We start from the raw sequence: 23048 nt of genomic DNA, 5'->3' as shown, positions 1-23048 counted from the left end.
TTTAGGGGAATAGTGGAAATGCTATTTTTTAGTGGTTATGATAGAAAATCTGTCTGAAATATGTTTAGCATTAAGTGTCATAGTAAATCAAACTGAAATCTTTGATTTTTAAGCCGTATGTTTTATCCTATTTTCTTTCAATATACAGTACTAAGAATTGAATCATTTTCCTTTTTTCTTCCTGCATTTATTCATGTTTGATGACTTCATTCAAATAGTTAATAACTAGTAAATAATAATTAAATTTATACATCTTCAGCATATTAGCCCAAAGTTATGAGGCCTTAGAACCTCTCATGAGGTCGAAGTCATTGATTTTGAATTAAAGATGTCTTCATTCAGTTCTCAGGATAAAGATTACATTCCTGACCTCAGCCAGCTAATTTCGAAGTAAACTTTTCATGCTAAAGAATGGTTGGTGCAAATTCCTTTGTCTAGAAAAATAAAACGGATTCAGTCCTTATGATGGTTCATTGAATCAGTCATTTAAATTGAAAAATGAATTAACTATAATAAAGTAAGCATTAAATATTTTCACTTAATATTATAAGCTACTTAGTATATCTGAGTTGAATATCATTTAAAAATAATACTGTCTTTTAGAAAGTAGGCTTAATAGAATCTTTTTGTATTTTTATTCATTGTGTTTTTTTTGTTGTTGTTATTTTATGTAGCACATGCCAAAATTTAATTCAATTTCAATTAGTGGATATCACATGCAGGAAGCAGGAGCCGATGCCATTCTGGAACTGGCCTATACTATAGCAGATGGATTGGAGTACTGTAGAACTGGGCTCCAAGCTGGCCTGACAATTGATGAATTTGCACCAAGGTAAGTAAATTAAACTCGAATATTGTCTCAACATTAAGAAAAGGCATAGGACCATTTTATGAGTGTATAGCAAAATATATTGATAAAATGAATTTGTATACATAAATGTTATACAAGATTCTATTATGTTTTATCTGAGTGATGAGGGAATAAACCAATACTGTTTATAATTAAAAATCAGAATTAAATTTGACCATAGTTCTTGGTAAATAAGAGGAATCATGTCTCCTGCTAAAAGTTGTCTCAGAGAACACAATTGACTGGCACATTTTGGCAAATAATATTAAAATGTAAACATAATGTTTAAGACAAATTTGCTTTTATTTTAATTTGTTCATTTTAAATACAGAAGTCATCTATTACATTTTATTATTTTTTTCCTGCTCCACTTATAAGTGCTTTAGAATGCAAATGCTATTAAAAACGTTTTTGTTTCAAAACAGCTTGTTGATAAAGTTGTATGAAAAACCTGGAAAAAACTTAAATAAAGTCTGTGAAGTATTTAAATTCAGAGGTCAAAAATCAGTCTGACGAGCAATCACTTACGAAGCTTTTTTGCGGGCCAACCACTAGCTTATATGCTAGGAATACAGCATGTGAAAAAAGTGGCTTCTGAACTCAGGGAGTTTATAGACCAGTGAATGCTCCTTGTACCAGGAATTATGACAACAGTTCTCAAATTGTGGTCCAAAAACTGCTGGGAGTGACTAAAACTCTTTCCTGGGTCTTAGAGTCAAGACAGTTTTCATGATTATATTATCATTTTTCACTCTCATTCTCTCAAGAGTGTACAGTGGTGTTTTCCAGAGACTATATGACATGCGATGTTTTAACATTGAATGTAGAAGCGTATGTATTCCCTTATGCCACACATTAAAAAGATTTGCAAAAATCTAAAACAATGACTCTTATTATAATTTTTTATTTTAGAAAAGTATTATTTTTCATAAAAATGTTACTTATGTTAACATGTAGATTTAATATTTCTAAATGAATTAATATATAAAGTATTGATATATATTATCCAAATGAAAAAGTTTTCTTTAGTAATTTTCTTTTAGTAAGTTTTAGTATTAAAGAAATTTTAGTAATTTCTTTAATTTTTTCTTTTGGAAAAGTATTATTTTTCATAAAAATATTATGTTAACATGTAGATTTATTGTTATTTCTAAATGAATTAATATATAATATATTGGTAGATATTATCCAAAGGAAAAATTTTTCTTTAATAATTTTTAAGATTTAAAGACATCCTAAGACCAAAATATTTTAGAACTGTTGCATTAAGAACCTCTACCAATTGTATATCAAGAATTTTTATTAAGTTTTAGTTTCTTTACTTGAGGCTCACCTTGTTTTATATAGGGATTCACCACCTTTGTGATTTAGACTCAGGCAAGTAACTTAAATGTATACAGGATATAGTTGTTGCGTTGGCAACAATTAGAAAAATATATGTCTAGACCAAATGAAATCATTCTTTTTTTAAAAAAGCTTTATTGCTATCCAAACAAAGCAAGTTTATGGTTTTAATTCCTTCGTAGGTGACCCCTGCCTTTGAGTATTCCTAAAATTATATATATACACACACACACACACACACACACACACACACACAATATATCTATTCTTAAAATATATATATATATATATAAAACATATATTAAAACATATATATATATGTTTTTAGAAAGTGAATACTTTTTTAAGGACACAAGAGGAGCTTCTTTCCTAAAGAAAATCAATTGTAAAGTGAATAACTCTTAACTGAAGCCAATAATCACAGCTATTTCTTCTATATGCATAAAACTGTACTTTTATATATTAGGTTTAAAGTTACTGAAGTATATATGCTTGATTTTAATTAATGAGACTGACGCGCTCCCTACTGTGCTAAGGAGGTGCTTAAGTTTAATTTAAGTTTTTTGAAATTAATATCTGACATTGTTTTTAATGTGGGATACAATTAGTTTTATTTTCCATTTTATATTAAGTATAATCAAATTCTGGACTTAACATTACTATTTTAGGTTGTCTTTCTTCTGGGGAATTGGGATGAACTTCTATATGGAAATAGCAAAAATGAGAGCTGGGAGAAAACTCTGGGCTCACTTAATAGAGAAAATCTTTCAGCCTAAAAACTCTAAATCTCTTCTTCTAAGAGCACATTGTCAGACTTCAGGATGGTCACTTACTGAGCAGGTTTGTATATAATTTAAAGTGAAGAATTTTAATGAAGTCTCTTTTTTCTAAGCAACGTGGCAAAATCGAGAAATAAATTTAAGAACCTATCTGCTAATATTTGAAAAATCATAATTATTCTGAAGCATAATTCATACTTGTTTGGTTTTACACATAACAAATGAATAAAATTGGTTCCCTCTAGTGGTTAACAATATGAAACCATTTAAATCAGCTTACATGTGCTGCTTTACTTTTTTAAAAGTGAAAAAGAATGTGATGAGGAAGAAGTACAAATCATAATTTAATAAATATAGTCAAATAATTTTAAGAGTTAAAATTCATAACATAAAGCTGCCTAATTAAATTTGTTTTTATACATTTTTTTATTATAGTTATATGTTTAAATAAGCATGCCTGTAAACAGACCATTAAAAAACTGTCATTACTTGAGTAACTTGTTTTAATTTCATTCTATTAAAAATGGTATGGTGATTCTTTTAACATGCATTTTCTTTACATATTAAAATATTTTGATACATTTAAAAATAATTTATAACTTTAAAATTAGATTGCTTTATACATTTAAAGGTGAATAAAAACTGACGTACTCCATATTAAATATAACTATGTTCTTATAAATGGAGAAGTATAGATTTTAGGGTTGGAAGGAACTTTAATAATCGTTTTTGTCTTAACCTCCTCATTTTTCAGCTAAGGAAATTGTTCAGAAAGGTCCAATGACTTGCCCAAATCACAATTAGGAACACAGTAAACTAGAACCCAGATTTCCTATCTCAGTCCATTATTCATCTGTTTTATTAATAATTTATTAATAATCATTTATTGAGTGACTGTTTTGTGTACATCCTTGTGATAGGTACTTCAAGGTATACAAAATAATTAGGAGAAAGTTAATTATGAAATGGATATTATGATCTAAGTAGACAAGGATACATTCATGATATACTTAGAGAACAATATTTAAGCAATACAAAAGTAAAAACAATAAATGTTTCATATTTCAGGGATTAAAGAAGCGATATTTTAGTGCCTAAACATAGACTAGACACTTTGATTCTTAATTCTAAGTCTGGTTCATTTACTCATTTGTCTAAATTTATTTGATATTCTGAAGCCTAATATAGACATCGGCAAAGAAAGTACGCAGTAGCCACATTTAATCGTATCTTTCTTTATAGCTATTATATATATTAACTGCTGCCTTTTTTTTCCCATCAAATACTTTAGGATCCTTACAATAACATTATTCGTACCACAATAGAAGCTATGGCGGCAGTGTTTGGAGGGACTCAGTCATTGCACACAAATTCTTTTGATGAAGCCTTGGGTTTGCCAACTGTAAAAAGTGCTCGAATTGCCAGGAACACACAAATCATCATTCAGGAAGAATCTGGGATTCCTAAAGTGGCTGATCCTTGGGGAGGTTCATATATGATGGAATCTCTCACAAATGATGTTTACGATGCTGCCCTGAAGGTCAGTTTCTTCTCTTTGAAACTTTGCTTTCAAGATTTACAGGTTTATAAAGATATATATTTTGATTTATAAATCAATTATTTATAGATTTATAAATCAAATTATAGGTTTATAAATCAAATTATTTATAGATTAATAAAATGAGAGAAAAGGGAAATTTTAGATTTGACTTTATAGTATTTGATACTGAAACTTAATTTAAAATACATGTGCATTTGTGTTATTTTGTTTAGAGTTAAAAAGACAACCAGTACTAAAAGGCTTAAAAAACAGTAGTCCTCTGTGCTCCACTTACTTTTTTTCCGCTTCTTTGAGTTAGCTACGTCTTTTGTTTTTTTCTCCACATTTTAGAATCACAATTGACCCTTAAACAACATGGGATTGAACTGCACAGGAACACTTACACATGGATTTTTTTCAGTAAATATGCAGTTGGTCTTCCACATCCCGAGTTTTGCATCACCAGCTGGGAATCCGAGGATGCAGAGGGCCGAGTACATGTATTGTTCTAGGCCATTTTAGATAAGGAACTCAAATATCAGTGGATTTTAGTATCTGTGGGGGGTCTAGGAATGATACCCCGCCCTACACGGATACTGAAGCATGGCCCTAGTTAAGTTTTGGGGGAATCAAAAGTTATACGTGGATTTTCATCTGCACGGGGTTGGTGTCCCTAACTTCTGTGTTGTTTAATGGTCAACTGAAATGTATATACTGGTTTAACTTTATCAATTTTAGACATTATCTATTGCTTTGCTAGTCTGATAGTTTAGTATTTTAGCTGATTCGTATCCCTTTTCCCCTCGTCCCATACTACCAATATAATTATATCTCAATATCAGTTTTTCCTAAAGTCTACTAATGTTCTCATTTGATTTAGAATGGTTTCTCTCTAGACCATTGCTGCATTACTGTCCTTTCACTTCCCTTTGCTGTTATCCTGGGAATTCCTTTTACTCTCTGCTGTGTTAAATCTGTATCCTGAATCCTGACTATCTCTGTTGATTTATCCCTTCTTATTAAATCACATCTCATAGGAACTTCCTAAAAATGGTGCATGAGAGAGTAATTATTTGAAACTTTAGATATTCAAAAATGTCTTTGTTCTACTCTTGTATTTGACTGATGGTCTGAGTTTGAAATTATTTTCATTTGGGAGTTTATAAGCACATCTCTAAGCATTGATCTATTTTTCATTCTAGCTTTTTATTCTAGCTTCCAATATTTCTGTTCAGAAATCTGATGCCATTCTTACTCAGAATCTGTCTTTCTGGAGGTTTCAGGATCTCTTCTTATTTTTGTGTTGATGTATCTTTTTGTGTATAGTTCCTCCATTGTACTGGACCTTTTTCATCTTTTCCCTTTTCATGTTCTTATAGCACTAGGAAATTATCTTGTATTATCTTGAAGAGTTGTCCATTTAAAATTTAAATTAAATATAAAATTAAAAAATTTGAAACAATTTTAAGTACTTTAAAATTCATATATCATAATTTTAATTTCCAAGAGCTTATTTTTGTTTTCTAATTTCCCTCTTGTATGTCATACTACTTTGTTTCATTAATATAGACTCTCTTCTTATTTTTCTGAGGATATTTTACTTTTGAAGCTTTTTTTACATTCTGTATTATCTGTTTACTCTGTGTGCCTTTTGTCTTTAGTCTTATTATTCAGAATGCAGGTTTTTATTTCAGTAAGACATCTTACCATTGCCTCTCTCCATACGTGGTGTTTGATAGTGCATTGCCTCTCTAGTTCATTTTCTGCAGACAGTAAATTTTGCTTCTCCAGACAGAATTGGAGAGTGGTAGTTGCAAATTCTTATGTAGTCCTCCTCTTTTTAGCTTCCTATCTTACCTTTGACTTCTTTTGAATCCAATACAGATTCCTCTTTCTTAAATTCTTCAGAGGAAAGCAAGTTTGACATTGCTCCTTTCTACTAAGTCATGTACTATTCCACCATCTATTTTCCACCAATTCATTTATATAGAAGGCTGTTATTAAAAGTTTAGATGGTTCCTGTTGCTCAAATCAAAAGTAAAATTGCATTTGGAAATCTATTTTTTAAAGTTTATTTATGTAACTATGAAAGTTTTATTTATGTAACTAAAAATAAAGATTAGAGAATTGATGTTATCTTTAGTTCTCTCCCAAGACTTGCGTGAGAGGTTTTATTTTCCAGAATATACTTGTTAGTTTTTATGTTGTCTTTTCAATCAACTTTAAGCATAGAATTTCTTTCTTTTTTTAAAATTGAGATATAATTGACATATAACATTGTATTAATTTTAGGTGTACAACATAATGATTTGATATAAGTATATGTTGTGAAATAGTTCCAGAATAAGTTTAATTAACATCCATCACCACACATAGTTAAAAAATTTTTTGTGTAAGAACTTTTTGAGATCTCCTTAGCAACTTTCCAGTATATAATACAGTATTATTAATTGCAGAATTTTTAATTAATGCTCTTGATGTTAATTTTTTTATGAATCTTTAAATATACCACTAAAATAATTTAATATTGGTAATTATGTAACATAAGAAAGTGGAATAGTTTATAAAAATATATTCATATTTGCTTCTCATTTTATTAATCTGTTTTTCTTATTAGCTCATTAATGAAATTGAAGAAATGGGTGGAATGGCTAAAGCTGTAGCAGAGGGAATACCTAAACTTCGAATTGAAGAATGTGCTGCCCGAAGACAAGCTAGAATAGATTCTGGTAGGATAGAGTTGAAAAGTTTATATATGAATTCCAGTATTTAAAATAAATATTAATTTCTGTTTGACGATAACGTGCATAGTTAAAAAAAACAGAAATGATGGAAAAATGAAACTGGGTAAAATGTTTCTCATCTAAATCTATCTATTTTTCTATTTATATATCTCCGTGTTTCAATTTTTTGTATACATGGATGCACATGGGCAAGCACATGTACAAAGAATACAAAGTTTGTATGGTGGTATGCCCATTGTGTATATGTACTTGTGTGTGGGTGGGAATCTTCAACATTTTGAAGAAGACATGATTATTGGTCATTGTACTCTGCGTTGGAGTATTTATTCATTTGTTTGGTCAATATTTTTTTAGTCTTAGGATTTTGAGACACCATACTAGGATTGGGCATATAACTGTTAATAAGACAGGCATGATTTCTCCACCCATAGAGCTTATATTTTAGTAAGAGTGACAGGAAATGAATAAGTAAAAAGTAAATAAAAATAATTATAGATTTTGTTAAGTTTTTTGAAGGAAGTAAGAAGGCATATAATCTGGGGTAGGGGTGGTAGAATGTCTTTTGATAGATTAATAATCTAGAAGTTTGAGGCAAAGTATATTCTTTATCATGTTAAGGAAATGTCTTTGTAATTTTGGTTTATATATAGATTTTAAAATATTTTTTGTTTAAAAGCAATTGGCCACAGAAAATTCAAGAAAATATTAGAAAACCTATTAGGTGTTAATTTGCTACCTTATAAATCTTAGATGGGAGCTGCTATTAGTGTTTTGATTTTCACAAGTGTTAGAATAGAGTTCATCAAAAACTCTGGAAAAGCATATTGTTTAGAAGAATAATAAAAACCTGCCCTTAGAGATTCTGATATATACCTGTTCTTTCTCTTCTCATCCCCATCTTATACTGGGATTTGCTGATCTATACTGGTTTTATTAAGAGTTAAGAATACTACTTAAAAATATTAAACTTACAAGGAAAATACAGGATGATCAGATTATTACTATTAGGCAATTTTTTGTGAATTGAATCTACATATTATTTTCCTCTGGGAAATTAACAGGTTCTGAAGTAATTGTTGGAGTAAATAAGTACCAGCTGGAACAAGAAGAACCTGTGGATGTTATGATGATTGATAATACTTCAGTGCGTAACAAGCAGATTGAAAAACTTAAGAAGGTAATAATAGCTATCATTCTATATTCCTAGTACTGGCTAAGCCCTTATATTGTCCTGCTTAATCCTTAACAACAACCTCATGAGGTGAGTATTATTTCCCTACATTTTAAAGATAAGGAAACTAAAGATAAGGGAGATTGAGAAACTTGGATAAATAATTGAATAACCAAGACTCAAATCTAGGTCTGTTGACATCAAAAATTCATGTTTTAAATTATGATATCTACCACTGGGGAACTTCTATGTTATTAAAACCACACCATATTAATACCTCCCATAATTTACAGATTAGAAATGAGGCTTAGATGATTATGTAACTTACTGAAAGTTAAAAACAAAATAAAGTTCAGAGTCAGTATTTGAACCCAGGGCTTCTCATGGCAACTTATTGCCACTAGACCATGGTTTCTGATACAACTATGAATCATTTGCCTTCTGTTTTGTTTTCTTATTTAATTAAAATGTATTTGGTAGTGCTTTAGTAAGTTACAGTTTATAATGAACTATATTTATTTCGATGGAAACTAAAATACTGTCTTTCCTTTTTATTTCCACTTTTTCACTGAGGTGATCTAAAGTATATGAAATAACTAAACTAGATAAAACATTAATTTATACTGTTATAACCTATACATTTCTATTTTATGAAGCTACCTTGGTCTCTTAATCTCTGGCTTTTGTAATTACTGCTATTTCTAAGGCAGGAAACTTGAAATTCTTTAATGGCTTTTCTCTGTTTACTTTCCCTGTGATTGTTTAAGATAGGAACTACCCTCCACCCAACCCAGTTCAAATGTTTTTTAAAAATCTGATAGACTTTGTCCAGTTATATTGAATGCATAACTATTGTCTTTTTTTTTTCTGTTAGAGTTATGGCAGATGTTTACTGATATTTTCTCTTTCACCTTCACAAAAGCCTCAATATTTATTATGTTTGGGAAACCTTTTTCTCTTTTATACTTAAGGCTTTTATTAACTCTATACCCTCAAGCTTGAGGAGTTCCATTTACAATAAGTGATGATAAACCATATTTCAGGCAAGAGAGAGAAATTTAATAATGGAGTTGGATTTTTCCTTGCTCTTCATATAAATTTTCTGGTCCACCTTTGCTTATAGATGCTATGTAATTCTAGTGACATCTTGAGCAGTATATTTGAACTTTTATAGGTGGTGAAAACTTGTTAAAAAATGGATTTTAGATAACTTTGTTTAGACCGGTTGTTGGCAGAGCAGAGCAGAGCTAGGACCTGAGGGTAAAAGTTTTTGACATGCTTTTCATTGTCTTTCTTTTTTGGCAATATTTCTCATGATCTTTGTCTCTCTGTCTCTCTGTTTCTCTGTTTCTCCACGTGCCATGCCCCCCCCCCACCCTGAGATTATCTTTAAATACAAAAAATAACAATATGCATACATAGTATTACTAAAAGATTGTTAATTAGCTAAGAGAAACTTAAAATGCAACTTAACTATTCTCTAAATTGTAATCTTTTTTCTTCTTGTCACTATAATCTTTAGTGTGCCTTTTAAGTTCTTAATATAAAAGAGCCACTTGTTTTCAGTGCTTTGCTACATTAGAAAAGCATGATTATCATTGTCTTCACTTTTGATTTATCAGGGTTATACAAAATTTAGCATTATTTTAGGAAGTCCTTAAATGTATATGGAATGTGTAGGTGAGTAAATTAAAGGAATATCAGAACTAGGATATATATTCTCTTCTTTTTTTTTTTTCCTTTTGTTTTTGAGGTTAGAATTATGGAACAATTTCTACGTGATATATATCAGGGTCTAATCTCCTCATCTCTGTTTTAGTCTCTATTCACTTAAATTGTCCTTTTCCTTGACTTTTCCCTAAGGTCAAATCTAGCAGAGACCAAGCTTTGGCTGAACGGTGCCTTGCAGCGCTTACTGAATGTGCTGCCAGTGGAGATGGGAACATTCTGGCGCTTGCAGTGGATGCAGCTCGTGCAAGGTGAGGATATGTAAGTCTGGAGATTTCCAGACAGAAGCTGACCAGTTTAGCTTTTCAGAGTGTATTAAAATAAAAGGTTAATCCTATAAACCATGTTATTCTAAAATAAAATATTAGAAATGAAATGAAGTCTTGTTTTCCTTAAACATCTGTGCATTTCAAATACGCATATATTTTGAATGGACTATATTAATACTTGTTTGTTTCCCTGAGGCTCAGGATATTTGACACTACTGTAATGAATCCATGTCACTGATTTACAGGTTGAAGTTCGATGTGCTTTCAAGAATAGAGAGACATTATGTTGGACAGTAAGCAAACTTGCCCTTTGTCCAGAGGTAGATTATATGTCTGTCTTTCAAGGCTATGCACTATATAGACATCTTTGAAGACATAATCCAGAATAAAGGGCCATCACTGTTTTGCCGTGTAGAAAAGCGAGTGACCCACAGAAACTTTTCCCCCAATATATGATGATGTCACTAAATAAATTATTTTTGCTTTTAGTATTTTTGCTTAAGATAACGAATTTTTCAATATGTTTTTAAAAGTGTTTAATGGGTAAATAGTGTGTGGGTTGGTTTTTTTTCAGTTTTAATTTCTTAAGTACCATGACTCATCTGCTTAAAATCCTCCAATGGTCTCCCATGCCTTTTAAATTAAAACTTAATCTTACCATGGCCTGCAAGTCCACGATGGATATGACTTGCCTACCTCTGACCTATTATGCTGTGTCCCCAATATCTTTCTTTTTAGAATACAAAACATGTTTTATGACCTCTCAGAAACTTTGCATTTAGTGGTTCCTTTTTCAAATACTCCCCCCCTTATATTCTCCTTCTTATCATTTAAGTCTTAGTGTAAAAGTCATATCTTCATGTCTTCAGTATCCTTAAAATAGCTTTCCCAGCTACCCCACTCCATTTTTTTATTTTAGTGTCTTCATAGTACTTATTGCCATATGAAATTATCTTATTAATTTGTTTGCGTGTATATTATTTATAGTCTGTATCCTCTGACTAGAAGATAAGCTCTATAAGAGCACATCCCTTTTTTTTTTCAGTTTTATATATCAGCGTATCTCACTCACTCTATATTAGTACTCAGTACATGTTGATTGAATTAATCAAATAGATGGAATATGCTAAAATATTTACTTTTAATCAAAAAATATCAGTGAGAGTCTTGCTCTTTGCCCATTTATGTTGTTGTGCTGGATTATTAAGTAACCTTTAGATGCTTATATAGTTTTTAGATCCGTCATTTTTTTCTTTGACAAATTTTGAAAAGCCATCTTAAAATAATTTCTATAAATATTCCGAGGAAAGATGCTTCCGTGAATGCAGTAAAAAACACTTATTTAGATTTTTGACAGCCTACTTTTTACTTAAAATGTCTAATTAGATTGAATATTAATGTAAATAAATATTTTTATCTCAAATAATGATGTTAATAGAACTGCCATGTAATATTTTAGGTGTACAGTTGGAGAAATCACAGATGCCATGAAAAAGGTATTTGGTGAACATAAAGCTAATGATCGTATGGTGAGTGGAGCCTATCGCCAGGAATTTGGAGAAAGTAAAGAGATATCATTTGCTATCAAGAGGTGAGATTTCTTAAACCAGAATGTCATCTCTTCTGTTATTATAATCCCCATGTATCTATTGTGGGCTTAATTTTTTCACATACCTCTTAGAAAATATTTGAATTGACTTTCTTGTTAGCCTGTAGTTTTACTAAAATAATATTTAGAATTTTCACCATAATCCCCTTGAGGAGTTTCTCATTTCAAACAAATAATTGTTTAAATAACAACTCTGATATTACTTCATCTCCTCCAGGTACTTAAATTTCATTCTTATTCCAGTACATTTTCATATTTTCTTAAGTTTATTTACATTAATTGCTCACATAATTACAAAAATATTAATATTTCTATTTGAAAGTAAATATTTGATTGCCTTCTATATGCATAAATTGAAATCAGTCTTCAATGATCTGACAATAATAACACTGTTAAACATGATTTGGAAATATAAATTAATATAAATTGACCATGCTTCTCAAGTGTGAGAAGTAGCTTCCTTATGATTGGTTTTCTCAAACTGCATAATAAATTTACCACTAATTTCATGTGAGGTATAAATTTATTGATTTAAGTATGTAAGTATTTTGATTATACATTGTTACAAGACACATTTCAGTTAGCTTGGGGGAATTCACACTTGTGAAGGATCGGTGAGATATGGACAGTTCAAAACAGCTAATGAGGGGAAAAATGGCATAAATGATAGATGCTCTGTTCATCCCTCTGCCAACCAAATCAAAGTTGTGATGGAAACAAGGAGCAAACAGCAAGGAAAAATCACCTGGGATCTAGAGGAACAAGCCATATAACTAGGGAGAAATACAAGAAATCACTCTGCAATGGCAGAAGGTAGGACGGGCCGAGGACGCAGGGTTGCCAGGTCTCCAGTGGCTAAGACAGAGGCTGTGGCAGCGGCAGCAGTGGAGGCGGACGCCTCTTAAAGGGGCTGCATTTGTGAGCGGATTTTTGCGGTGATGGATCTTCTTGCTCTGAGTACCGGTGCCGATTCAGCTGTGTAAGAGGGCACCAGGGACTGACAGGGAGACATTGTTGGAGTGAGGGCCGAGGTGAGACTTGCTCCATACAGAAGTGCCGGCGGTGTCCATTATTCTCTGTTGAGCCCTCCCCCATCCCAGTGTGCAGACACAGCACTGCCAAAGCCCTCAGGTAATCAAACTGGATAACAGAGGTTGCTCTGCCCAGAGGATTCTCTGAAATCCCGCCTACCCCAACTCACAGTCCCACCCAAGCCACATCCAGGTTTATCCTCAGCGAGTCAAGTGCTCCTTGCTGAGCAGCGACTAGACTCACACTGGAAGCAGCTGGTCTCAGTTTCTGGTGTGGCCTTTTGAGGCAACTATAAGCACAGCATCTGTGGATTGCTTGCTTAATCTTAACAGATGGCCTCGGAGGGGCAGAGGCTTGGGCTAAATTTGGCCTGCAGCTGAACCCCTCAGGACTGTGCCACTGGACACCTACTTCACAAATCCACACTAATAAGACCGAGAGGCTTAAGAGCTTTGCTTAGTACATAGAAACAGACACAGAAAGGCGGACAAAATGGGAAGACAAAGAAGCAGAAATCATATGAGAGAACAGAATAGAGATCCAAAAATAATGGAGTCGAGTAATCTAACAGATGCGCAGTTCAAAACACTGATTATAAAGATGCTCAGTGAACTTTTGGGAAGTGTAGATAAATTGAGTGAAAATTTCAATAAAGAGATAAACATAAAAATGGAAGTGAAAATTATAAAAGTGAACCAGTCCGAAATGGACACATTATATGAGATGAGAAGTATATTAAATGGAATAAACAAAGTGAATAAAGAAGAGAATCAAATGGGATGTGATTCCATAGTGTAGCGGTTAGCACGTCTGCTTTACACGCAGAGGTACTGGGTTCGCCCCCCAGCGGAACCATGGTTCATGGTCTACGACCATGCCACCCTGAACAAGCCGATGTCTGACCTTGGAAGCTAAGCAGGGTTTGGCCTGGTTAGTACTTGGATGGGAGACCACCTAGGAAGACTGGGTGCTATAGGCATAAATAAAAAAAATATATATATAACAATAAAAGAAAGAGGATCAAATGACCTATCTAGAGGATGGGAAAGCCAAAGACATTCAAACATAATGACAAGAAAAAAGATGCCAAGACTATAAAAAAAGGCGCATATGGGACACTATTAAAGGTCAAAATATCCATCTCATTAGCGTACCTGAAGGAAAGCAAGATATTGAACAGCTGTTTGAAGAAATAACGTTGGAAAACTTTCCTAACCTGGTGAAGGAAATAGCCATACAACCCCAGGAAGCTCAGAGAATTACAAAAATCAAGGTTCTAAAGAGCCCCACACCAAGACACATCGTAATTAAAATGCCAAAGGTTACATACAAAGAAAAAAAAAATCTTAAAAGCAGCAAGGGAAAAGCAGATAGTTACCTACAAGGGAACATCCATAAGACTGGCAGCTGATTTCTCAAAAGAAACTTTGCAGGACAGAAGGGCTTGGCACAAAATATTCAATGTGGTGAAGACCCAGGATCTACAATCAAGATTACTTTACCTAGAAAGCTATCATTTGGAGTTGAAGGACAGATAAAGAGTTTCCCAGACAAAAATAAGCTAAAGGAATTTATCGCCACCAAGCCAGTATTACAGGAAATGTTGGAGGAACTTCTTTAAGAAGAAAAAACATGTATCAAAAACAGGAATAAAGAATGGTAACAACTACATTCCTATCAATAAGTATCTTAAATGGAAAAGAATTAAGTGCTCCAACCAAAAGATAGAGTGGCTGAAAGAATAAGAAAACAAGACCCCTACATATGAAAAGGAAGGGGATGGAAAAAGATAGTGCTTTGATGGACCTAGAAGGTATTAAAGTCAGACAGAGAAAGATAAACACTATATGATTTCACTTATATGTGGAATCTAAAGAATAAAAAGAACAAATTAATCAAAACCAGACTTACAAATATAGTGGACAGTTTGGTGATGTACAGAAGATAGGGAGGATTGGGGGGCTGAGAGAATGAAGGATTAAATAAGTACAAATTAGTAGTTGATTAATGGTCACGGAGATGGGGAAAACGGCAAAGGGAATGCAGTTAGCATTAATATGGGGAAGGAGGGAGAAATTGGGGAATCATTTTATGAACTATATAGATGTCTAACCAATGTACTGTATAACCAATATACTTGAAACTAATTAAATTAATTAAAAAAAACTGCTAATGAGTCATATGTATAAATAACTATGAAAGGCACTTTTTCACTTATACTTAAATATTTCTGCATATGGTACTCTGGAGATTGGCTTAAGAAGGTGAAAAGTTGTCATTTTCTCATCTTTCTCTACTGTGATGCTCTCAGTGTTTGGGGCTCATACGCTGTGCCATCTTTCAGATTTTCCTGTAAGGGGGAGATGGTAAACATATTCAGGCTTTCATGAAGTTCGCAGTGTAAAATAGAGATGTTAAGAAAATTTGATTTAAAGATTAGGTCTTTTTAAATAAACCTGAAAGATTTTTTTTCATATGTGTGCTGCAAAAGCAGGCACTAAACTTGATTTGCTGTGAATAATTTACAGTTTTTATATCTTAACTTTGGGCAATTAATATATAACTGTAGTTATATTTTAAATGTTCTTCAGGGTTCATAGATTCATGGAACGTGAAGGTCGCAGACCTCGTCTTCTTGTGGCAAAAATGGGACAAGATGGACATGACAGAGGAGCAAAAGTTATTGCTACAGGATTTGCTGATCTTGGTTTTGATGTGGACATAGGTCCTCTTTTTCAGGTAATGAGAATTGTTGGAGCTGATTTCAAAAGTATATCATAAGTCGCTTTCATTTAGGAAAAGTCATAAAAAGATAATAGACCCATGATGATGTTTTAAAGTTGTAAAAGAAGAACTTGAATTCAAAAAAATTCCCCAATTTATTTTTGAATGCATATAACGTAATTAATTAGGACAGAAATAAGAATAAACTTAACTCATGTTAATATACTTGTTACTCAGATTGTAAAAATCATTGTTAATTCTGAACAAAAATTTTTATTATGCTCCTGAAACTGTAAAGATTTGTTTCAAAGATCTTATTGTACTACTTATTAAGATTCGACTAATATTTTGTGGGAAAGATAGCACATATCAAATTTCTGGAAAGTGTTTTGAAAGGGAAATCAAGCATCAGCGTGAGCTTGATTTATAATTAGATTTTCTCTTTTTTTGCTCTCTAGTAGTATTTTATTTAACTACAGAATATTAGACCTTGCAGGAAAATAATTTGTTGGAAGTAAATGAAGCTGAATTTCTAAATAGAGTACAGAGACATTAATCATCTACTTCCGCCCCTCCCCCCCAAAAAAATTGGCAGAGTAAAAGGTTATCCATTATATATTTAGTGATCATCTACCAGATGCTAGGTTCTGAGTTAAATAAGATAGAATTTTTGTCTTCAGGGAGGTTAGAAGCTCCTAACAGAGATTTACTTACCAGTAATCACAGCATAATGATAATTACTATAATTAAAGTTGGGACAAAGGGTTTGTACAAATATCCTGAGAACTTATGTTTCAGCTATGCCTTTCAGTCACTGGGAGAACAAAGCAGAGAAGGGCATGCTAAGAAGAAGGATTGGCTTGAGCAGAGGTGCAGGGGTACAGAGCTATGAGATGACATGATGCCTTCAGGTAACTGCAAGAGGTTTGGTAAAATTAGAATACAGTGCTTAGGATGGTGTGTAGATTATAAAGAATAGGGTTATATGCAATTTTAAAGAGTTTGAACTTGATTCCAAATGTGTATGGAGAGAGTGACACAATCAAATTTATACTTTAGAAAACTCATTTTCTAGTAAAATCACTTTCTGAAGTGGATTGAGAGAAGCTGTGACTAGGTGCAAGGAGTCCAGTTCAGTAATCAGAGTGAGAAACAACAAAGGCCTTAACTAAGGCAGTATGAGGGTATTCGCAGAAACAAAAAGTCAGCTAGGGTTTTGAAGAAAGTTTAATGAAGGAGATATTTATAGATATGCGGACAGGCTTAGGAGAACGAGCTTGTGGAACATTCAGATGGACTTGACCATGCAAGTTAGATATACATGTCTAGAGCAAGGAGGGGCCTCAATTATACACAAGATTTTAAGATTTATTAGTATATAAATGTTACTTAAAACCATGAAAACGGATCTAATTTTCTATTAAGAGTATATACAATGAGATAAGAACTTGAACATTAAAAGGAAATAGAGTAGAAGGAAGCAGCAAAGGAGCTAAAGGAAATGAGATAAATAATGGCATAAAAACTAAGGAAGAAGTCTCAAGGAGGGGGAGGTACTATTATTATATAATGCAGCGACATCAACTAAGATAAAGACTAAAAGAGTATTCATTGCATTTTTACCAGTGAAGAAGTAAACCTTTCTGAAGAGGCCCAGCCTCTGTAGAATCTTCCATAAGAGTTTTCCCTTTTTGAATTTTTGAGTATTACTCTAGAGAGTCTAGAAGCAATTGTTACTGTAAAGTTAGCCCAAACTTCTGGAGATATGTCCTTGAACTGTGTTGGTAGGTAAATTTACAAAATATGTTTAGAGTCTTATACATTTACAGTAGGTTTTAATCAGAACCTCAGATGTATTTTGGATTAAATTAATGTATATATTTAGATTGCTTTCATCATTTAAGTTGAATACTTTTATATTTTTGTACTTATGTTCTACCATTTTACTTAAGTTTTTTGTTTGTTTTAAATAGCAATCAAATATAATGCATTTCCAATATTTAGTAGTTACCTTCTGGGAAATATTTTTTCATAAAATAAAAATAATTTTAAAAAATTGTTCTCGGCCATTGGCACATAAAATAATTTTTTAAAAGCTGAAAGTTCATTTCCTCATTACATTTCATGTATAAAAACATAATTTTCCTTTTAGCACCACAACTTTGTTAACATAATACTGTTATTTAAAAAAACTTATCTGTGTTTGAAGTTACAATCCTGCAGTTCTCTGATGACTAATCAAAATTAGATTCGAAGTTTTAAAATTTTCAACATAAAATACAGGTTGTATAAATATAAAGCATGGAACTGAATTGTTAAAATGGAATTTTAACCTAATCAATTTTGGTAACATGCGTGATATGAATGACAAATCATGCTTAAATCAGTTAAATTTAAGCAATCAATGGCAAGACTATGCACAATTTCCTTAAAGGTTTTAATTTTATGTTTGTATTTTTCACAAACATAAAATTACCTATATGTTATGTTACTTACCTAGAGAGATCTTTTTGAATGTGGTTTCATTACTGAAAGTGTAGAATCTTGTTTCCACACTAAAATTATGAGCCTAAAAATCTTGTCAAACTCAGAAAATTAACAGATTTTGATAATTTTTTTGTAGTTACAATTGTGGGTGATTTCTGAGGTGGCCTTATCCTTCCCAAATTTCTCAATTTACATTTTCTTCACAATGAGAAACTTGAAGGCATCATTATATGCAATGATTTAAATACGTGTAACCTATCAAAGCAATGTTTCAAACTCATTGCAGAGAGTGGATATGATCTTGTTGGGTAACTCAACTTATAGTTGAATGTTTGAAAATATCCTTTATGATTCTGTATCCCAAACTGGTTAAATCTAGTTAATAAATGAGAAACACATCCCCTTTGGCACTGTCCCTTGTTTACACATTTATGTGGTTGCTGTAGTTCTTTAATTATTTTCTAGATTTCTCACAACATTATTTTGATCTATATATTTCTGTTAATTTAGTGTCTCCTTGGGTGAATGAGTCCTGGAGCTTCCTATCCATCATCTTGTAGACATCACTCTTTCCCATTCTCTATTAATACCTAAGATTTACTTTTTCACATTATTTTTTATGTTTAGTCTTTGACATCTTCATAGATACTATAACATGTTGGGTGTACAGCACAACTCAAGAAATGTTAATAATGAAGACATGTATTTTAAAAAAATTATGGGCTTCTGGTCAAGATGGAGTAGGTAAACACTGTGCTTGCCTCCTCTCACAACCACATCAAAAGTATAACTAAATTATGGGAGTCGCCTGAAGTCTAACTAAATTAAAGTCCTACAACTGGGGACATACAGAAGAGGCTACCTTGAGACTGACTGAGAGGATATAGAATCCATGTCACTGAAAGGGCTACTGGACAAAAAAAAGAATCATGGATTCTAAGAATAGGTATACAACTCTTTCATGGGACAGATGCTGACTCATTGTCACATGTCAATCAACATGCATTTAACTGCAGTTATGCTGGAAAGAATGCTGTGGTCCATGGAAAGGTTACTATTTTGCCATTGATGCCAATTATTCTGCCAGTAATACATACTCCAAGACCAGATGTAAATGAGGCAAAGCACATGTATTACATGTGAGTACTTACTGAAGTCTACACACATGGATATCAGTCTTTAGTTGTGCCTCCTTAAAAAGAACCCTCAAAGTCCTACTGACCTAGACCTGTATGACATTGTCACAGATAATGTGCAAAATCCAAATTTATTTGTGGTATTTTATGACTACCTGTCTTACCCACAGTACCTCATTAGTTTTAAACAATAACATTTTGGTATCTTTTATGGAAGACATTATTCATCTGTACCTATCTAGTTGTAAAACAAGTTTTAGATTGTTTTTTTCAACAGCTTTTTCTAAGATAAAAGGATCTTAGAAAATCAGGCTTTCTTCTGATTTTCTCTTTCTGAAAGTTTCTCTTTCATAGCCGGAATGAATCTATCCTAAAAACAATAACTTTGAGAATTTAAATTTAAAAAATTACATTGAGGAGATAGTATATTTTGCTTATATTCTTTATTGTGAAGATTTTTGGAGGGAACTATATTTTGTTGTAACTTAAATCTAATTGATGAATTCTAGTGCTAGAAGCAAATACAGTGATGGTGTTTAGTATTTATGATTTGAGAATGATGGAATATGAAGTTACATTCTCTTCAGGGTTTTTAATGAGGAAAATCTTGGAATGATTAAGTAGACAGCACTTAGTTTTTGGAATAAATGATGATTCGTTTCTATTTTCTAATTGTTTAGACTCCCCTAGAAGTGGCCCAGCAGGCTGTGGATGCAGACGTGCATGCTGTGGGTGTGAGCACACTTGCTGCTGGCCATAAGACCCTAGTTCCTGAGCTCATCAAACAGCTTAACTCCCTTGGACGGCCAGATATTCTCGTCATGTGTGGAGGAGTGATACCACCACAGGTATTTTTCATCTCCTGTATTTTTCTAGTACTATGATAGGAATCCTGAGTAACAATAGCTTATATGTAGCTCTTTAATTTGCTATACACTTTTACTTAAGGTACATTTTTTTCTAGATTTTGTGCCAAATTATTTCCTGGTGATTTTACTAAGTAAATTCTACAAAATCTAAACATGGACAATGTTGTTTTCTGTTCAAGTTACATTATAATTCATTCTGAATAATTTAATTTAACAATTTCCAAAGCTTCTATGAGAGAATTACCTCCTTGCTAACTAGAACCTAGATGGAGATCTGCTTTCATCATATTCAATAAATAGTGATGATGAAGAAACAGGACAAAAGTAATAAAATCTAACAGCTGAAATAGAGAATAGTAAACACACTGTGCATATATCAGCCCCTAGACAAAGTATAGTGAACGCTCCTTTTCCTTATAATAAAGTGAGTCCTTTAGTTAGCTAATCAGTAGCATTTGCTTCTGTTTTTTTAGAGTAGCTCCTCTGTTCATTTCCTCTATGTTCCCATCCCTAAATGTTGCTCTAACTCAGAGCTATATCGTTATGTGGTCCAATAAAATCCCTTTTTATTAAACCTATTTTGATTGGGGTATAGTTTTCTTAGAGCCAAAAATATCCTAAATCAGTCATAAATGGAATTAGCCTGTCCTGAAAATTATTGGCTGAGTGGGGAAGAGGTGGATTCTTGAATAAAACTTTGGATCTTCTTAGGAGAGGAGAAGTGGATGCCAGGTAACAGTCAATTTACTAATGGGGTTGGGGACTCCTTCCATTTATTACCTTACCTAGCAGTTAAAATAATTAATTAAGACATAAGTTAGGTCTATTTCCAATCCCATTTTCAATTATATCATTTTCTTTTTTACTGAGAATGGAAAAACTATTGAATTAGAAGGACTGTATATGAGATTGTTCTAAGTAAATGATTTATACCATCTATAAATCATGTATGGCAGGAATCTATCAGTGAAATGTGATCTTATGTTCAGGTGTACAGTTTTTTCCCCCTCCATTACAACTCAGAATATACAATAGTAACTTTATATATCCCTTACAAAACGGAAAAATACGTATGTATGAGGTTGTAAGACTGGTAATAATGTGGGCTAGCAAACTATTATTTATTCTTTCTAACAACACAGTTCTTAAAGATGGAATAGTCAACATAAAACTACTTTTATTAACATACTTTTTTTCCCATAAATATTGTTTACTATTAGAGAATATAAAGGGCTTTTATTTTTTAATGCTCTCTATCTATAGAATACTTTTATCTATATTGCAGTTTTAGAGTCTATAATATTGAAGCTCTTGGGCATGATATTAAACTTTCAAAATCAAAATAATTAGGCAACATGAAATAGTGGAATTGAAATATGAGTTGAGATAAAACCACAGGCCTTTTATATAAGTAAGCTGACATTTTCAAGAAATACATTTCACACAAGTTGTTTTAACCCTCTGAAAGTTTGAATTACTTGGAACATCTGTAAATGTTTGCCATACCTTTTTCCCCATGAGTTTAAAGACTTAGGATCATTTTCTGTAATGACACACTTGAGTATTAATATGGGTATCCTTTAAATATAATCATAGAAGTCAACAGCCATGCATTTTTCTCATTATAGGTTTGTAGCACATATATAAAATGTTATTATTAGTTTGAAAGACACTTAGATTTTAAATTAGATACCACTAATATATGGTGGTTAACAAACAGATTTAGCCATTGCCATTGCAGAGCTTACAGTTTCTGCAGCCCAAATAAATAAATGTGCTTTGTTCTCACCAGTATGTGTAACTGCCATCCGGGTCTTCTACTCGAACTTGGACAGCAGTGGCTTCCAAGTATTTTAGGAAAGGTTAGTAGCCTCATGATGCCTGCTTCCATCATGAAGCAGGCAATGTAATATTCCTGGCCCAGCTCAGTGGAGGATGTTTTACAATAATAACTTTTCATATAGAGATAATTTCAAACTAATAGGTAAGGTACAAAATGAAAATAGTACAAAGATCATCTGTATTCTGTTTATTCAAATTCACTTGTTTTTAACATTTTTCCCACTCTTTAAAATATATTTTACAAGGCTTATGTAAGGCCTAGGTAAGTCAAAAACCCTTTCTCCAGTTGCAACATTTCACAGTCCTCTCCCAGTTGAGTCTTCTATTCCAAATCCATAACTCAGATGTCAGGGGAAAAAAAAAAAGGTATACAGCATTATTAGGAAAGTAGAAAAAGATAGCCTATCAATTTGACCAACCCCAATTTTGAGATAATTGTAATTACACATTTCATCAAACTTTCTTATTTACATTTGGATCTGTAGCACCTGCTCAAGAACAGTGACATATTTTGAGTCCCTCTATGTGTCAAGTGTAAAGGGTATAAAGATGATTAGACATAATCTCTGTCCTTAGAAGTTCATAGACTAGAAGAAGCAAAGTTCAATAAGATGTATTAAGTGCCTTTTCAGAATTATAGTATTACAAGAATAGTACAAGGAAATAATAGATACAGAAAAGAAGTAGTTGGAGTTAATTAGCATGACCATGTAATTTATCCAAATGTGATCACTTTTGAGAATGAAAATAAGTGCTATTAAAAAGAGTGCTACAAAACAACAGCAACAACAACAAAACGACTTATTAAAAAATGGGTGGAGGCACTGAATAGATAGTTTTTCAAAGAAAACATACAGATGGCAAACAGGTACATGAAAAGATGCTCAGCATCACACATCACTAATCGTCAGCAAAATGCAAATC

At 32.3% G+C, this 23048-nt stretch overlaps 1 protein-coding gene across 1 annotated transcript in view; it reads left to right on the top strand.

The window, feature by feature from the left end:
* Positions 1 to 23048, top strand: part of MUT (methylmalonyl-CoA mutase) — a 46500-nt gene that overhangs the window by 7029 nt on the left and 16423 nt on the right. Inside the window, exons 4-12 of the mRNA XM_011354842.2 lie at positions 675 to 832; positions 2863 to 3034; positions 4265 to 4513; positions 7131 to 7242; positions 8319 to 8434; positions 10292 to 10407; positions 11885 to 12016; positions 15658 to 15805; positions 20094 to 20261. Coding sequence (XP_011353144.1) covers positions 675 to 832; positions 2863 to 3034; positions 4265 to 4513; positions 7131 to 7242; positions 8319 to 8434; positions 10292 to 10407; positions 11885 to 12016; positions 15658 to 15805; positions 20094 to 20261 — 1371 coding nt within the window. The remainder of the gene's footprint in view (positions 1 to 674; positions 833 to 2862; positions 3035 to 4264; positions 4514 to 7130; positions 7243 to 8318; positions 8435 to 10291; positions 10408 to 11884; positions 12017 to 15657; positions 15806 to 20093; positions 20262 to 23048) is intronic.

The sequence above is a fragment of the Pteropus vampyrus genome, unplaced genomic scaffold, assembly GCF_000151845.1.
Source record: "Pteropus vampyrus isolate Shadow unplaced genomic scaffold, Pvam_2.0 Scaffold18, whole genome shotgun sequence".
In the NCBI taxonomy this organism is placed as follows: Eukaryota; Metazoa; Chordata; class Mammalia; order Chiroptera; family Pteropodidae; genus Pteropus; species Pteropus vampyrus.
The sequence above is the reverse complement of the archived record's forward strand: the minus strand, read 5'-3'. Positions and strand labels throughout refer to the sequence as shown.